At 37.0% G+C, this 14,387-nt stretch overlaps 1 protein-coding gene across 7 annotated transcripts in view; it reads left to right on the top strand.

The window, feature by feature from the left end:
* Positions 1 to 14,387, top strand: part of LOC107746380 (spectrin beta chain, non-erythrocytic 1-like) — a 131,664-nt gene that overhangs the window by 62,823 nt on the left and 54,454 nt on the right. For 2 of the 7 annotated variants that reach the window (XM_016560573.1, XM_016560575.1), the window contains exon 1: positions 2,298 to 2,912. The exons of the other annotated variants lie outside the window; for them this stretch is intronic. In XM_016560573.1, the coding sequence (XP_016416059.1) occupies positions 2,807 to 2,912 (106 nt within the window). In that variant the 5' untranslated portion in view covers positions 2,298 to 2,806. Of the gene's footprint in view, positions 1 to 2,297; positions 2,913 to 14,387 lie in introns of those variants that run through there. 7 annotated transcript variants of the gene reach the window in all.

The raw sequence follows: 14,387 nt of genomic DNA on the forward strand, positions 1-14,387 counted from the left end.
TATATATGGCGGTAATACCGCATACCGCGCTATTGAGCCACTCAAAATTACCGCAAGGGAAATTCCCTCACCGCGACAGCCCTAACTACGGTACACTTATAAAAAGTACTTATATTTGGACTATTGTAGTCTGGTCGGGTCGTCACCGCTGCGGAGTAACACATACCTGCGTGAATCGCCATAGACATAAACTTAGAGAAGTAGCTCCGGTTGGAATGTTCTTCCGCGGGATGTGTGCAGTTCTGTTTATTAACCGCTAGAGCGCCAAAAGTTACATAGTGCTGCTTTAACATTTGAAAATATTAAAAATATAAGTATTATTGTATGTTTTTTTAAATATATAATTGTTTGTCTTATTTTGATAAAAATTGATATAGTATTAAGTTAGATAAAATATTACAATATTTTAGTAATAGTAAATTGTAAATAATTCACTATAAGATGTCTGACACTTCTCCAGAGAAATGTTTTTTATATTGTAATAAAACTAATATAAACTACTATAAATTTATTTTTTAGTATGAATATTAAATGGATATTGAATGAAAGTGATTCAGGTTGACATATATGTGTGTTTATGACATTATTATGTAAAAGATAGCTTGTTCCAAAGCCAAACGCCCACACAGACATGTGTGCTGGGAATGTAGTGGGACTGAGAAGAGCCTAACCTTGTCATCAGGGCTGTGTGTGTGTTTGGGACAAAATGGTCCCCAGGAGTTATTTAAATCTGACAAAACCTCCCTTCAGGGATATCCAGGGAAATCCTCAAAGGTAAAAGGTTTCATAAAATAAAAAAAAATTAATGGCTGGAAAAAGACATTAGTTACATGGAGCTTAATGGAGTTGATAGCAGCACCTGCTGGTCTATATAACTGTGTTTCACTTGAGAGGAGTTTAGTTCTCTCTGTTGTTTTTTTAGCATCGAACCCAGCATGTGAAAACCACCATATCAATCACAATAAACTTAAGGCAAAACGATTATTCCTGAAAGTGCTGGTAGGGGAATGGAAACTGAGAATACGGAGTTCGAATGTCTTTTGAAGCTCGTGAAGGACAGAGGAGAGGACGGTCTCAGAGGCCCAGTGCTCATGTCTCTCACACCCATACACAGTTAACTTTAGTTGTTCTCAGACATTTCTGTCCTCCTCTTTGTCTGTCTCACGCTCCGTCTTTTTTCATTACATAAACACATGTATAATAAAAGCATTTTATTAAAGTTAAATGCAAGTCATACTGTACATACAATAGCAACAGTGAACACTATAGCACAGTGAACTCATTATTATAATAATTTTTTTCCCCGTTTACTATCAGTCTTCCTTCATCTTATCTTCCCATTTTGTGCAAGTTTGGAGTTTGCTGTGATAAAATGCTTTCTTCCAGTGACACGCTGGCTGACTGTTGGCCTAGTGATTCTGGCCATGATTTGACCTGTGACCTCTGCTCTTTGATGGTCACTGCTGGTGACACTTGCTAATCAACACAACCTGCCACTGGACTGGTCTTCATTACACCACTTCCTCTTGTAAAATCTGCACACACAAGAAATGCATGTGTGAAAGTCTGTGTGCTACAGGTCTATTTGTGCGAGCTTGAAATGCTCTAATCAAGGTTTTTCTCGATAACGTTTCTGCACTTACATAACAGATTCTGTTTTTTGATTCATTTGGAGGCATTATAAGATGAGTTTTCTGTCACTGCCGATGTTGCCAGTTTATGGGTGTGAGGTGGTGCACACACACTTGCACAGGAAGAAAGACAGCACTCGCTTGTTGAGTCTTTCTCAAGTACTTCCTTCCTGTCTTAACGTCTTATTTTATCTGTGCACGTGCTCGAGAAGGCGAGAGAGGGACTTTTTTTTTACATGATTAATTAAAGGTAAAGGTCTAACAACTGCTGAACACCCACAAAAATCACTAAAACATAACATTACCCAACATAAAAATCCAGGTAGTCCTAAAATAAGCTCAAACTCATGATTTCTGCTGACTATCTGATCACCTCCAGGGGCTGGTCCCACACGCCCATCTCTCCTTTGAAACCATCCATCTCTTGAACTCTACTCCACCCCCTGTCCACCTTCAGAAATGGTTCAGCCCATACCTCCTCACCCTCCCTCTGTCTGTCATTCTCGCTCGCTCAGCCTGGGATTTGCTCCTCCCACACACACCTTATGCAAATGCCAAAGCTCAGAAACCGAGAGAGAGAGAGTAGGAGGCTTTGTTTACTTAGGAAGCTGAGCACAGCTAGTTCTGCGAGCTTACTCAAACAAGGTGTGTGTGTGTGTGCGTGCGCACACAGACACACGCAGTCTGATCTGAGTAGCCGAGAGAGAGTAAGAAGAGTTTTGCACTGAGAAAAGATTGTTTTTGAAGAAGAAAAGAACATTTTGTTTTTACTGTACCTTTTTCCTCACTTCAACTGCATGTTGGCAAAAAAAGGAGAGAGAGAGAGAGAGTCAATTAAAGGAAGAGTTTTTTTTTTTTTTAAACGGATGAAGCAGAATGGCGCGGTTTAGCATGCGCTGATGAAACGCTCGGATGCACGCGCTCACCTGGAGAGTTTCTGTTTCTAAACCCAACTTTTTTTGAACTTGTGAGGAAAGTTAAACATTTGGCAGTTTGTTTTCTTGGTCTGCTTTCTGTTTTTTATTTTTCAACCTTACATTTTACATGCCATGCTCATGAGTCCTGGCTCTACTCTTGTGGAGTGATCGATTTGTTTTGGATGAAAGTTGAGAGTCCGTGTTGGAGGGACGGTTCACAGTGAAAGCAATTGAGTGTTACAGTGAAAGAGAAGAGACATGGATTTTGATCCGCGCGAACATGAGCCATGTCTCTCGCCAGCTGCCTTTGTAAACCAGGTGCAATATTCCAACATCCTGGAGGGCCGTTTCAAACAGCTGCAAGGTAAGACTGTTTGTTCTTTGCGACCTCATTCTCTCTCTCTTTTCTTTCTCAGATGTATCTGTAGGAGTAGCTCAGCCTCTCAGCTAACCTTTAAACCATGTCAAGTAACTTGTCTTTTGTTTTTTGAATCACTTTATAAATCCCCTGAGACAGTCAACAACCTTGAATGCCACATTCAAAAAGTTCATGTGACCTCATCCGGATCTAATTGGAAGTCACATTTCCCCTTACAGACTGAACCCCATCATCGTGGGCGTCACTTATTTTTAAAAAGTTGGTGGTGCACAGATGTGGTTGTAAAATCACTAATTGATGGTGGGTTAGCTCATGAATATTAATCTGCTTATGCACAATAACTTCACAAAGATGATTTCTCAAAACAGTTGAAGATAGATAGATTAGGACTGTGGTACAGTATTTTCTCATTTTCAAGTTAAAACATTAGAAATGTACTGAAATCACTTCAACAGCACATTAAATTGATATCGAACTTAGCTTATATTGTCTTGCTGACTTGTTCAAGTTCTCAAACAAATGCGCAAATGCGTGACATTTAAAGTAACAACACTTCAACATTTACAAATGTGTCATAATGTAGTGGAGAAAACAATTGGCCTTGTAAAAAGGCCAGGACATTTCCAACCTTAAATATGTCCTTCGCAGATGCTAATGAATTTAGTTGCAGAAATAATCAACGTTCCTCTTGTCTCTCTCTCTCTCTCTCTGCACCAAAGATGGTGCAGCTGAGAAAATAGGCCTACAATGATTTATTTTTATGCCTGTGCATGAGAGAGAGAGACACAGAGACCTGTGCTGGTCTCCTGGAGAGTGGCCTTATTTCAGGTACCGCAGGGCTTTTGCCCCAGATCCAAATTACACTGTATTAAAATAGGAGCGAGAGAAGAGGATGAGAGGGAAGTTCAGAACGGAAAGGTGTAAGAGAGGGAGAGGAGAGGATAATAGGTGGGAAAGGAGTGGAAAGGAACAGATGGGAAGGGAAGAGGATAAGAAGGGGAGTTCAGCGGATAATAGGACTGGAAAGGAGAGGATAAAAACTAAAATAGGATAAATATTAATATAGAGTTCATTCTGAAGAACATTCAAGATGTTTGTTTTCCGTGGGTGTATCATTCATTCGGTATTTTCTTTTCTTCTTTGAAACCACGCTTTTTAGACAAGGCGCCACATAGCATGTGTGAACTCTGCTAATCCCCCCACACGACGCGAGATCTGATCTTCTGTGTTTGTGTGCACGCTTGAGGTCATGGGGAGTGTTTCTCAGTTAACAGGGAGATAATGACTCAAGCATTGTACTTTTCAGGGCTATTATCTATTGTATAGGAAGAATGACATCTGCAAAACAGGCCTTGAATATGAACACACACCTCTAGAGTGTCATCAAGTAAATACCTAAAATTAACCCTGAATTCTGGAAGTCTCTAGTAGTCCAGTCATGTTTTTTTTAAATATTTAAAATGTTTAAATTAAATTTCTTTGACATGTTTGGTCTATGTTTGGTTATTCTTTCAAAGAAAGCTCTAGACCAGTGGTTCTCAATCTTTTTGACTCCAAGGCCCACCATTGTTCACAACAATATTACCACATGATTTTTCAAGTCGTTCATGAATTACTGGATAGGGATTTTGAATTTCTACCCAATAAAATATTGTAGAAGCTATTCCTTTAATATTTCTTTATATTCTTAAATGCCTATGGAGTTATAAAAGTTTATGAATGTACATGATTTTTCCAGATCCCTAAATCAAACTTTTAAAATTATGCTGACTTATTTACACAAGATCATGAGAAGTTCTTGAGGGAGTAAATTTCAGTAAGAAATATATAGATTTTTAGTTGTTTTGACATTTTAATGATTGTTTTGTTTTATTTTAAACAATTTTAAGTAATCTTGAGGCCCTCTTGTAAGTTTGCTGAAGCTCCTAGTGGGCCCTGGCTCTCTGGTTGAAAACCACTGGTTCAGACAGACTGCAAGTGGATGGATGTCAAACATCAATGTTCTATACATAACACATGATAGTGTTCTGATTGGAAAGACTCTGTAGAAGACATGGAGATTCGAAGTAAGAGAGAGAACAGCATGTCACGTAGGTGTTAATGATTAGTTTCGTCAATGCACCCGTCTGAAATCTAGCGCATACCAGCGTTTTGACACACATTCACAGACACACACATATACGGTGTCTCATTTATCTTTTCTGCTCAAGCGGCCTGTGATCCTCCCCTCTTCTCATGTCCTCACACACTGGTAATTCCGGTCAGGTTACCCTTAAGGCCCGTTCACACCAAGAACGATAACTATAAAGATAACTATAAAGATAACGATATTAGCGTCCACACCAGCGAACGATATCGTCTGTTTATTCTAAGCGCACATGCGTCTGCCGCTTTAAATTCTTGAGCTCGTTACAGCAGGATGGATTCTGATTGGCTGTCAGTGTTTTATCGTTCATCAGCAGCATTTTACAGAAGTACAGGTGCACTGAAAAAAAATATTCATTGAATTTACTAAATTTTTTAAGGTAAGTGGTTGCAATTAATTTATTTTAGCTACATTTAAATACATTTAGTTTACTAACTTTCAACATATTTTTTTTTATTAAATGTAGCTAAAATAAATTGTTTGCAACCACTTACCTTAAAAGAATTTAGTATAATTTTTTTTTTTCAGTCATATCAGGGTGCTTGATCAGACACGGTCTTCAAGCTTGGTCAGGCTGGTTCTTCTCAATGGATGTTTTTGATGCAACACGAGTTTCTCTGTTGTGGTTGTAATTAATTATCTTAATTTAAATAAATCCCTGCAGCAAGGTAATATTGCATGCGTGCTTGCAGGTGTTTGTGCATTCTGCAGTGATTAGGATGGGATAAGAGTAGTGGTCGACCGATATATCGCCAAGGCCGATATTTGGCATTTTTTTAAATATCGGCATCGGCCGATAAGTTTTCCTGTTTGGCTGATGCATTCGAGGCGGGACTTTTATTTTGACGGCACTGAGAACGGCAGCCCCCTGAGCACCTACTAAACATCTAATTTCAAAAACCTTGCAAACTTAGTCAGATCCAGTTGTGAGATCCTGCATGAGTTGTGAAGTGTGCATGTGTATCCTGCATGATCGCGTGTACTCTGTGTGACGGTCGATCCGTGTGAATTGAATGCTGACAGGAGGAGAGTTCAGCTTCACTGGCGATCGACAAACTTTAAACTTGTGATTTTAAATTATGCTACGCTTTATGCATTTGCCCACTGTCATATTCATGTCATTTATTTAACACATTTATTTTTTAATCAATTTTCAAATGATTTAAAATTTCTTAAATATTAATTAAAATAAATAAAATTATATCGGCTTTATATCGGCCATCGGCCACCCTGCTTTCCAAGATATCGGCATTGGCTGTCAAAAAAACAATATCGGTCAACCACTAGATAAGAGTAATTTCTTACAAGGTTGTTGTTGCCACTTCTAAAGAACTTAATGTGTCACTGTCATTGCAAAACAGTTTGGACAAATCAGTGTTTCAGTTCTCCATTACAAACATTCTTTTTTTATTCCCCCTTTCTTTGTGAACTCAGTGTGTAATTTGAAATGTCATAGAGTGTGTTTACATGCAAAATATAATGCCGATAAATCAGCTTATGAAAGCTAGATGACACAAGAAAGCCCCATTTATATAAGATTTTGAAACTCAGTTTTCTCCAGTTTTTATGTCAAAATGCAAACAGATGTGCACACAGAATGCAAGCCGCCAGAATGCAAGTGAAGGTTTTGACATGCAGATTGAATTAGGGTAATGGCTAAATATTTTGTTCATATACTGTAAATTAATATCGGATTTTGCATATGGGTTATTTATTTATATGCAAAAATGTATGTTCATTAATGTACACAACATTTTATATATACATTTATAGGTATTTAATAGCCTTTAAAATACACTATTTAAGGCCCTTACTAATTGCTGAGCACCTTTCTTTCTCCTATATATTTTTTGTTTATTTAGCATAATCATGTAAAAACTGTACATGGAAAAACATGGATTGATTCTATGAAGTCTTTTCAGTGTATGAGTGTGAGTGAGAAAGTTGCAGGAAATCTATAATTTCTTATTTTTTCTTCTAAATAATAACATAATTGTAAATATTTTCCATAGTCTGCTTAATTGGCTGTGGGTGTGATACCCGTCGAAGATTCAAGCAGCAGAAGCAGCGGAAATGATGACCCAGAGCAGGAGTGTGGTGATCTTAGGAGTATGAAGCTGGAGAATATCAGCAAGAATAAAAAAATTCATTCTGAAATCTCAGTGAAATTCTTCTGATAAGCAGTGTGTGTTTGTGAGTGTGCTTAGGTTTAAAAGGTTTTCTACCCCAGTGTCAGTCACCCTGAAGAGGTAAACATGTACTCTTCACACACAGACACAAACACAGATTTACTAGGATCCCTGGAATTTAAGGCCACCATGATAGGTAAAAAAAGTCAGTGTATTTAATAAACAGGCCTGTTAAGGATGTTAACAGCCATGAGATAAGGGGGTAGAAAGTCAGAGACTCGCACATACTTCTACATTTACTTTATCAGTATATGAGATAATATAGATTTGTCTGAATACCATCAGTTGTGATCTATGTCTCTGATTGCTCTTACATATGAATGTAACTTTTTCTCTCTCTCTTTCTTTCTCCACCCAGATGTACAGTAAAAGAAAATTGTCAATATTTACAGTCATATATTCGTATATTCTTTCTTCCGTGGAACATAAAATATATTTTGTCCACACAATGAAAGTCAATGGGGTTTCTATGTTGTTTCATACTTCATTGACTTTCATTGCAGGAACAAAAATAGTTAAAACATTCTTCAAAATATATTCCATTCTGCAGAAAAAAGAATGTCAATTTGAGTATACGATGACAGAATGTTCATTTTTGGGGTGAAGTGTCTCTTGAATGCAGTCCGCAGACTCACACTCTCCCTGTTATCACTGTTGATGTTACTGACATCTTATTTTACACTCTGTACTTATTTACTGTTCTGCTCTTGGGATAGTCACAGTGAGTTGTTCCAGGAAAAAATCCTTCCTTCTCATTCTTCTGCTATCCAGATGTACTTACTCTGATGTGTGTGCATATAAATGGCAGTGTATATAATAATTTTACATGAATATATGGACTTCGCGTATGCAATCAGGTTTTGTTTACCTACTAAATTATCTTCTCAGCCAATAGCAATAAAGAGTACTTGATAATAAGGCCAATAAAGGCTTGTTTTGTGTAAAGAAACTTTAACAACAACTTAAGTTAAGCACACGTTCACAAAGCCTAATAAAAACAAGAGATATTTACTTGGGTTTAGATTAGGCATTTTAATGTGGACTGGAGGAAGTGTGTGTAATGTGGTTTGGCAAGACACTTGATCTTAAATATGTGAAAAATGTCAAAGCATTAATGTTCAAAACTAAGTTTACCAGTAAGAAGACGACTATCTAACAAAATGCAAAATGTCTAGCAAAAAAAAATAATCATGTTTTTTGTTAGAAAAAATTGGCTACATCTATAAGTTGTAAACTTAACAGTCAGAATTTTTTTATACATAATCTTCTGCTCCTTGCAAACCCATGAGAGTCTGCTGACTTTTTAAGCGATGCATGGCAGGTAGGGAAATGTTGTGTGGATCTGTATAGTAGCACACACTCTGATGTAAGAAAGTTTGGCTCCGGCTGGTATGTCTGTACTTCAGTGAAGTAAGTGTTCTTGCCCGCAGCTCAAGCTAGTGGCTCTTCAACTGTTGTTAGAAATGCTACTGAGATGTTTTGGGCTAGTTCATGCATGTTCAGTTTCACGCAAGTCAACTTAATTCTCATACCTCTCAGCTCTGATACTCTAAAACCCAGAGAAACAAACAGTGTAGTATGACCCCAGAAGTGTGGTCGGTCATGTATCTTGACTTCCTCTTTCTGAAGTTTGTCATTTTTAAACACAAAAAAAAAAATCTCTGTTGACCTGCAGAGACTCTGTGTCTTGGTTAAATCATCCTTTAGTCTGTTTTTAGAGGGAAAAAATCCCTTTAGTTTCGGAGGCATCATAGCTGCACTGGCTGTAGTCATTATGTTATGAAGATTGTAGGTTGGGTATTTTCTGCTGACCAAATTAAGGTACATTGAGGTTTTCTGTTGACTGCTGGAAAATAGAGTATTCATGTTCTGTAGTGAGTCAAAGTTGCTTTCATAATTCTGTAAATGTAGCATTTGTGTATTGAAATATTAAGTCTCTTCAGTAAACTGAAATTTAAGATTTGTATTAAGCTTAACTTTATGGTTAATTTACAGTATCAGAATCCGTTTGAAAACAACACATGCACACCATCATCTCACACCTGGTGTTTTAACAGAACTGAGACTGAATGAGTAGAATTGCTGAACAGACATAAGGGAGTCGTGCCCCAAATGCGTCTTCTCCAAACAACTGATCTATACAAACTCAACACAATCAAATCTCTTAAAGGGATAGTTCACCCAAAAAATTAAAATCCCGTCATAATTTACTCACCCTCATGTTGTTCCAAACCTGTAAGAGTTCCTTCTGTGGAACATAAAAGAAGATGTAAAAAAGATAAGAATGTTGATAACCAACATGTTTTGGTACCATTGATTTCCATTGTAGGGGCCAAAAAACACAAAGACATTTCTCAACTGTATTCTTTCATGTTTCATAGAAGTAAGAAAGTCAAACAGTTCTCGAACAACATGGTGGTGAGTAAATTATGACAGAATTTTAATTTTTTTTGTAAGCTTTAAGCCCCTTTTGGACAGAGCTGCTTTTCCCTGAGGAGGTCATGTAGGCTACATTTGTGTTTCATAGACATATTGTGATTTGAATTTAGTATGTATGACACAAATGATCTACTGGTTTTTGGAGAACTCTGGTTTCATCTGAGAAATCAAACACAGTTTGAATAGGAATGTCTGTAATGTGGGCCCTAAATAATTTTTTCCATTTCTCATTTTGACCATTGCTGAATATTGTAAATGTACTGAAGTATTCAGCAGCAGTCAAAATACCATTGCTGAATACTGTACATTTCTCATTGTGCCTGATGCTCCTTTATCATGGATTTAGATAGGGCTGAAACAATTCCTCGAATAACTCGAATACAAAAAATCATCGAGGCAAATAATTTGCCTCGAGGCTTCGTTTAGTCCATGTACTGTAACTACACACGGAACACTGTTAACGTTACTGACACACAACCCGATAAACGCTGGACATATTTAAGACCGTAAATCAATATGGTGGCTAGTTATGATGTCCCTAAATTAGCTATGTTTTGTGAAAGACTAATCGCCATTCTTGTTGATTGTCTCATTCTCTCTCTCTGTGACACACACACACACACACACACACACACACACACTCCCCCCATACAGGTATGCATAAAAATACCACAGAAAGAAAGTTAGTCAATATCACATGAAGAGTGCCAGTTTTCACCTCTAAAAATCAGCATGATTACAAATGTGATACTGATTTTATGCAACAGTTCACTAAACAAGAAGTTAATATTAAGAGACTTGCGTATTAGACACCATATTGCCTGTTTTTGCTCTATTTCGCCAACAAAAAATAATTCCAAACACAGCCACAGCACTGTTTTGTGACTCTGAGCAACATGACGCTGTTTTGTTCCTGAATGAAGCATTCATTTAAATGATTCGGCTCAATCGCAATGACTCACTTATAAGCAGTGACTTGCTGCCACCTACTGGCGGTTTTAATTTCACATTTAAAGTATCTTTTCATTTTTAAAATAATTGTAAATATCAGTATTCAATGTTTTATGTTTAAAATAACAAAATATTATTTATGCATTTGTAACTGCAGGTTAAATGCATTAATGACCCTCTGAGCTGAATTAAATGGTGTAAATATGCGTATCTAAATGCCTCTTCAGATGCAGCTTCTGTGTTTCCTCTGCATTGCAAAGATGAATTTTGTTGATACTGATATCATTTGTTTAGTTACAGCCCGAATGTCTTATTATTCTAATTGACTGATTAAGAATTTGACTCAAAAGATGATGCACACAGAAAATAAATGGCTTTATAAAGGTAAAAATGCCCATAAAATGTAAAAATCAATTTAAACTTATTGGAACAGAATAATTTCTATCACTGCTGTGAATTGACCAGTACATAGAATATGAAGGATATCAAAAACAAGTTTTACTCACACACACACACACACACACACACACACACACACCAGTAAGTAGAGAGACGTTTAAGAGGGTTTATTCTCCAAATAACTCTAATTTCATGTTGCAGAAAAATGTGTTTAGAAATTGTGTATGGTCTCTTGTTCTTGTTCCAAGTTACCTTCCTGTCCACTGATTTTTGTCTCTTATAAAAGCCACAAAGCCTTCCAAGAAGACAGTGAAGGCTTATGTCATGCTTGAGCTTTAGTTAGGCTGAAACTTGAAAGTTAAGTTGCACGACATAAATGCAAATGACTTCTTATCCGATTACTCGATTAATTGATGGAATAATCGGTAGAATACTCGAATAGCTAATCGATAGCTCCAGCCCTAGATTTGGAGATTGTTAGCTTTCTGGGTGAAATAACTGTTGGTGTTTCAAGCTTCCCATTGTAGAAAGAACATTTAAGTCGCTGACATTTTTTAATGCCTTTTAGAAAACGAATCCCGTTGGCGAGATGGTGAATGGTGAAAATTAATGATGTCTTAGTGTCTTTCAGTTTATCAAAAGGAAATTAAGCTGCAGGAGGTCTCCATGATGTTTAGCAGTAACTTATGCCAGGAGCCAATGATAGTATGAAGGATGTGTATTGATGTAGTCAAATTTGGGTAAAAATTTTTTTATTTTTAGTGTCTCAGCGGACAGCTTGTTCTGAGTCCATGTCCTGTTATCACTGTTCTGTTCTCTGTCCTCCAGTGTCACTTACATTCTCCAGACATAAGAAATACCTCTGAACCTGTCATTTTCACCCCTCTGTGTATGTGCGCGTATGTAAGAATGGGGTTGTGCAAGATTTTTTTTTTCCCTCTCTGTGGGCCTGCATAAGCTGAGTTCCTTTAAGTGTGTGTAAGTCAACAGTTGGAAAACGTCTTATTAACATTGCTGCATAAAAGCATTGCAGCAAGGCTGATGTCAGGGGGAAAACAAGACAGCAGGTTTCTATTTAAGATGCCTTCACATGTGGAAAATCCCTCTTAGTTATAGCCATTAGAGGTGTGTGTCTTCATTCTTTATCTGTCATTCAGTGTGTGTGTGTGTGTGTAATAAGTACTAGGTTCTCTTCTCTGTAACGACAGGTGTGTTTTTTGGTCTGGTTTTTGTACTGCTTTAATTTTTTATATGCAGTTTTAAAAATTGTTAGTCAAATAATACATAGTCATTCGGCAATGTTTTAAAAGTTAAGTTAAAATAAATGTTTTTAGGTGGTTTTTCATTTCAACTGACCTGCAGTGAGTTTCTGCATACATATGAACAATGTGAAAAACCATGAGAGCCGAAACTTGTCTCAAGGAAGTAGTCACTGCAGGAGGGTGTTGCAACATTACTGCACATGCCCATCAGGTGATTACAGGACACACCTCTGTGATTTAAAGTTAAATGAACAGTTAATCCGAAAATGACAATTGTGCCATCATTTACTTAACGTATGGTGTTCCAAACCTGTATGACTTTCTTTCTTCTGTATAACACAGAAGACGATGAACCTCTGAGCTTCTCTTCTGTATAAATGACAGCTTATGATGTCCATGTAGTAATGACAAACAAAGCACCATAAAAGTGGTCTGTGTGACATATATGCTGTATTTCAAGTCTTATGATTTCATACAATATCTTTGAGAAACAGGCCAACTAGAGATGCACGATATTGGATTTTTGCCGATATCCGATATGCCGATATTTTTCAACTCATTTTGGCCGATAGCTGATGCCGATACCGATATATTTCCTTTCGTTTGGAAACAACAGCAAGTCTCTCCTGTGCAGAAATTATAAGCAATTCATTTTTAATTTTGGTTAGTTTTTAACAAGAACTTATTTGTTAGAATTAAATAAACAATAATGAAGTTCTTTTATAATGACAGTACATTGAAGATTTGAAAATAACTATAAATAATTTGTTCTATCTCTGCATTTTTTTTTCAGAAAGATGCAGTGGTTACCTTAACATGTTATTTTAAGATTTAACATTTGTAAATGGTCTAAAGCAGTGGTTTTCAAACCTCTCCATGAAGTACCCCCAGCACTGCACATTTTGTATGTCTCCCTATATCTGACACACCCACTTCAGGTCTTGCAGTCTCCACTAATGAGCTGCTGAGTTGAATCAGGTGTGGTAGATGAGGGAGACATACAAAATGTGCAGGGCTGGGGGTACTCCAGGACAGGTTAGAGAACCACTGGTCTAAAGCAAAAGAGTTGTAAAAATTCTGAAAATCTTTTAGAGCTCATAATTTGTTAAAAAATCAGAACGCAACGGTATCGGTACCTGAATTTTGGTGCCGGTACCCTTACTCTCTCTGTAATTACAAAAACATTTATTTCAGTTAAAAAATAAGTCCAAAAGTCTCAATTTCAACATTTTGAACAATAGGGCCCTACAAACTTTTTCTTTATTTCTCCTAATAATTGTATTATTTTTTTCTACAAGTGATTACTCTGGTTGTAATATTTATTTGTATCATTTAATTGTTTTATTTAAATTTGATAGAAAATGGAATATTTAAAGATGTACATTATACTGTACAAAAGTATGACAAGACTAATATATTTCTGTTACATGTTAAACCGTACTTTTATTTTGACAGGTTGCCATGAAGTTTCTGTGTGTATACTGTATGATGATGCTAGTTTTCTCAAATGAAACGGTAAAATTCTCGCAAAGTGACTCTCACAGCAGCTCTTAAACCGTACTTTTATTTTGACAGGTTGCCATGAAGTTTCTGTGTGTATACTGTATGATGATGCTAGTTTTCTCAAATGAAACGGTAAAATTCTCGCAAAGTGACTCTCACAGCAGCTCCAGAGATTAAGTTTTTGTGTTCATCCCATCATATAATGAGACGCAGAGGCCGAAAATCACCGCGAGCGTCACGCGTGCTTCAGTATTTGTGTAGGAAACAAAACCGCGTTTCCGCCATTCATACATACAGAGGCAAGTGGAACATGCAAGACTCATATTTAAACCGTCTTTTTGCATTTTAATATTCACAGACACTAGTTCATATCGCGATTCGAATTAAGTGGCAGTGGCTACTTTTGATTTATTCGTCCAAAATTGACGAATTCCGTGGCATTCCACGCTATAGAGTAAATTACGTTTTTATGAATGGACTCCGCGATCCCGTCCACGTTTTCGCAGAAACCATATGGCCCTAGAAATGTAACCACACTTCACAACATTTCGGCTTGCCCTGTGTGTTGTTT

The sequence above is a fragment of the Sinocyclocheilus rhinocerous genome, unplaced genomic scaffold (assembly GCF_001515625.1).
Source record: "Sinocyclocheilus rhinocerous isolate Xijiao unplaced genomic scaffold, SAMN03320098_v1.1 scaffold77, whole genome shotgun sequence".
NCBI lineage: Eukaryota > Metazoa > Chordata > Actinopteri > Cypriniformes > Cyprinidae > Sinocyclocheilus > Sinocyclocheilus rhinocerous.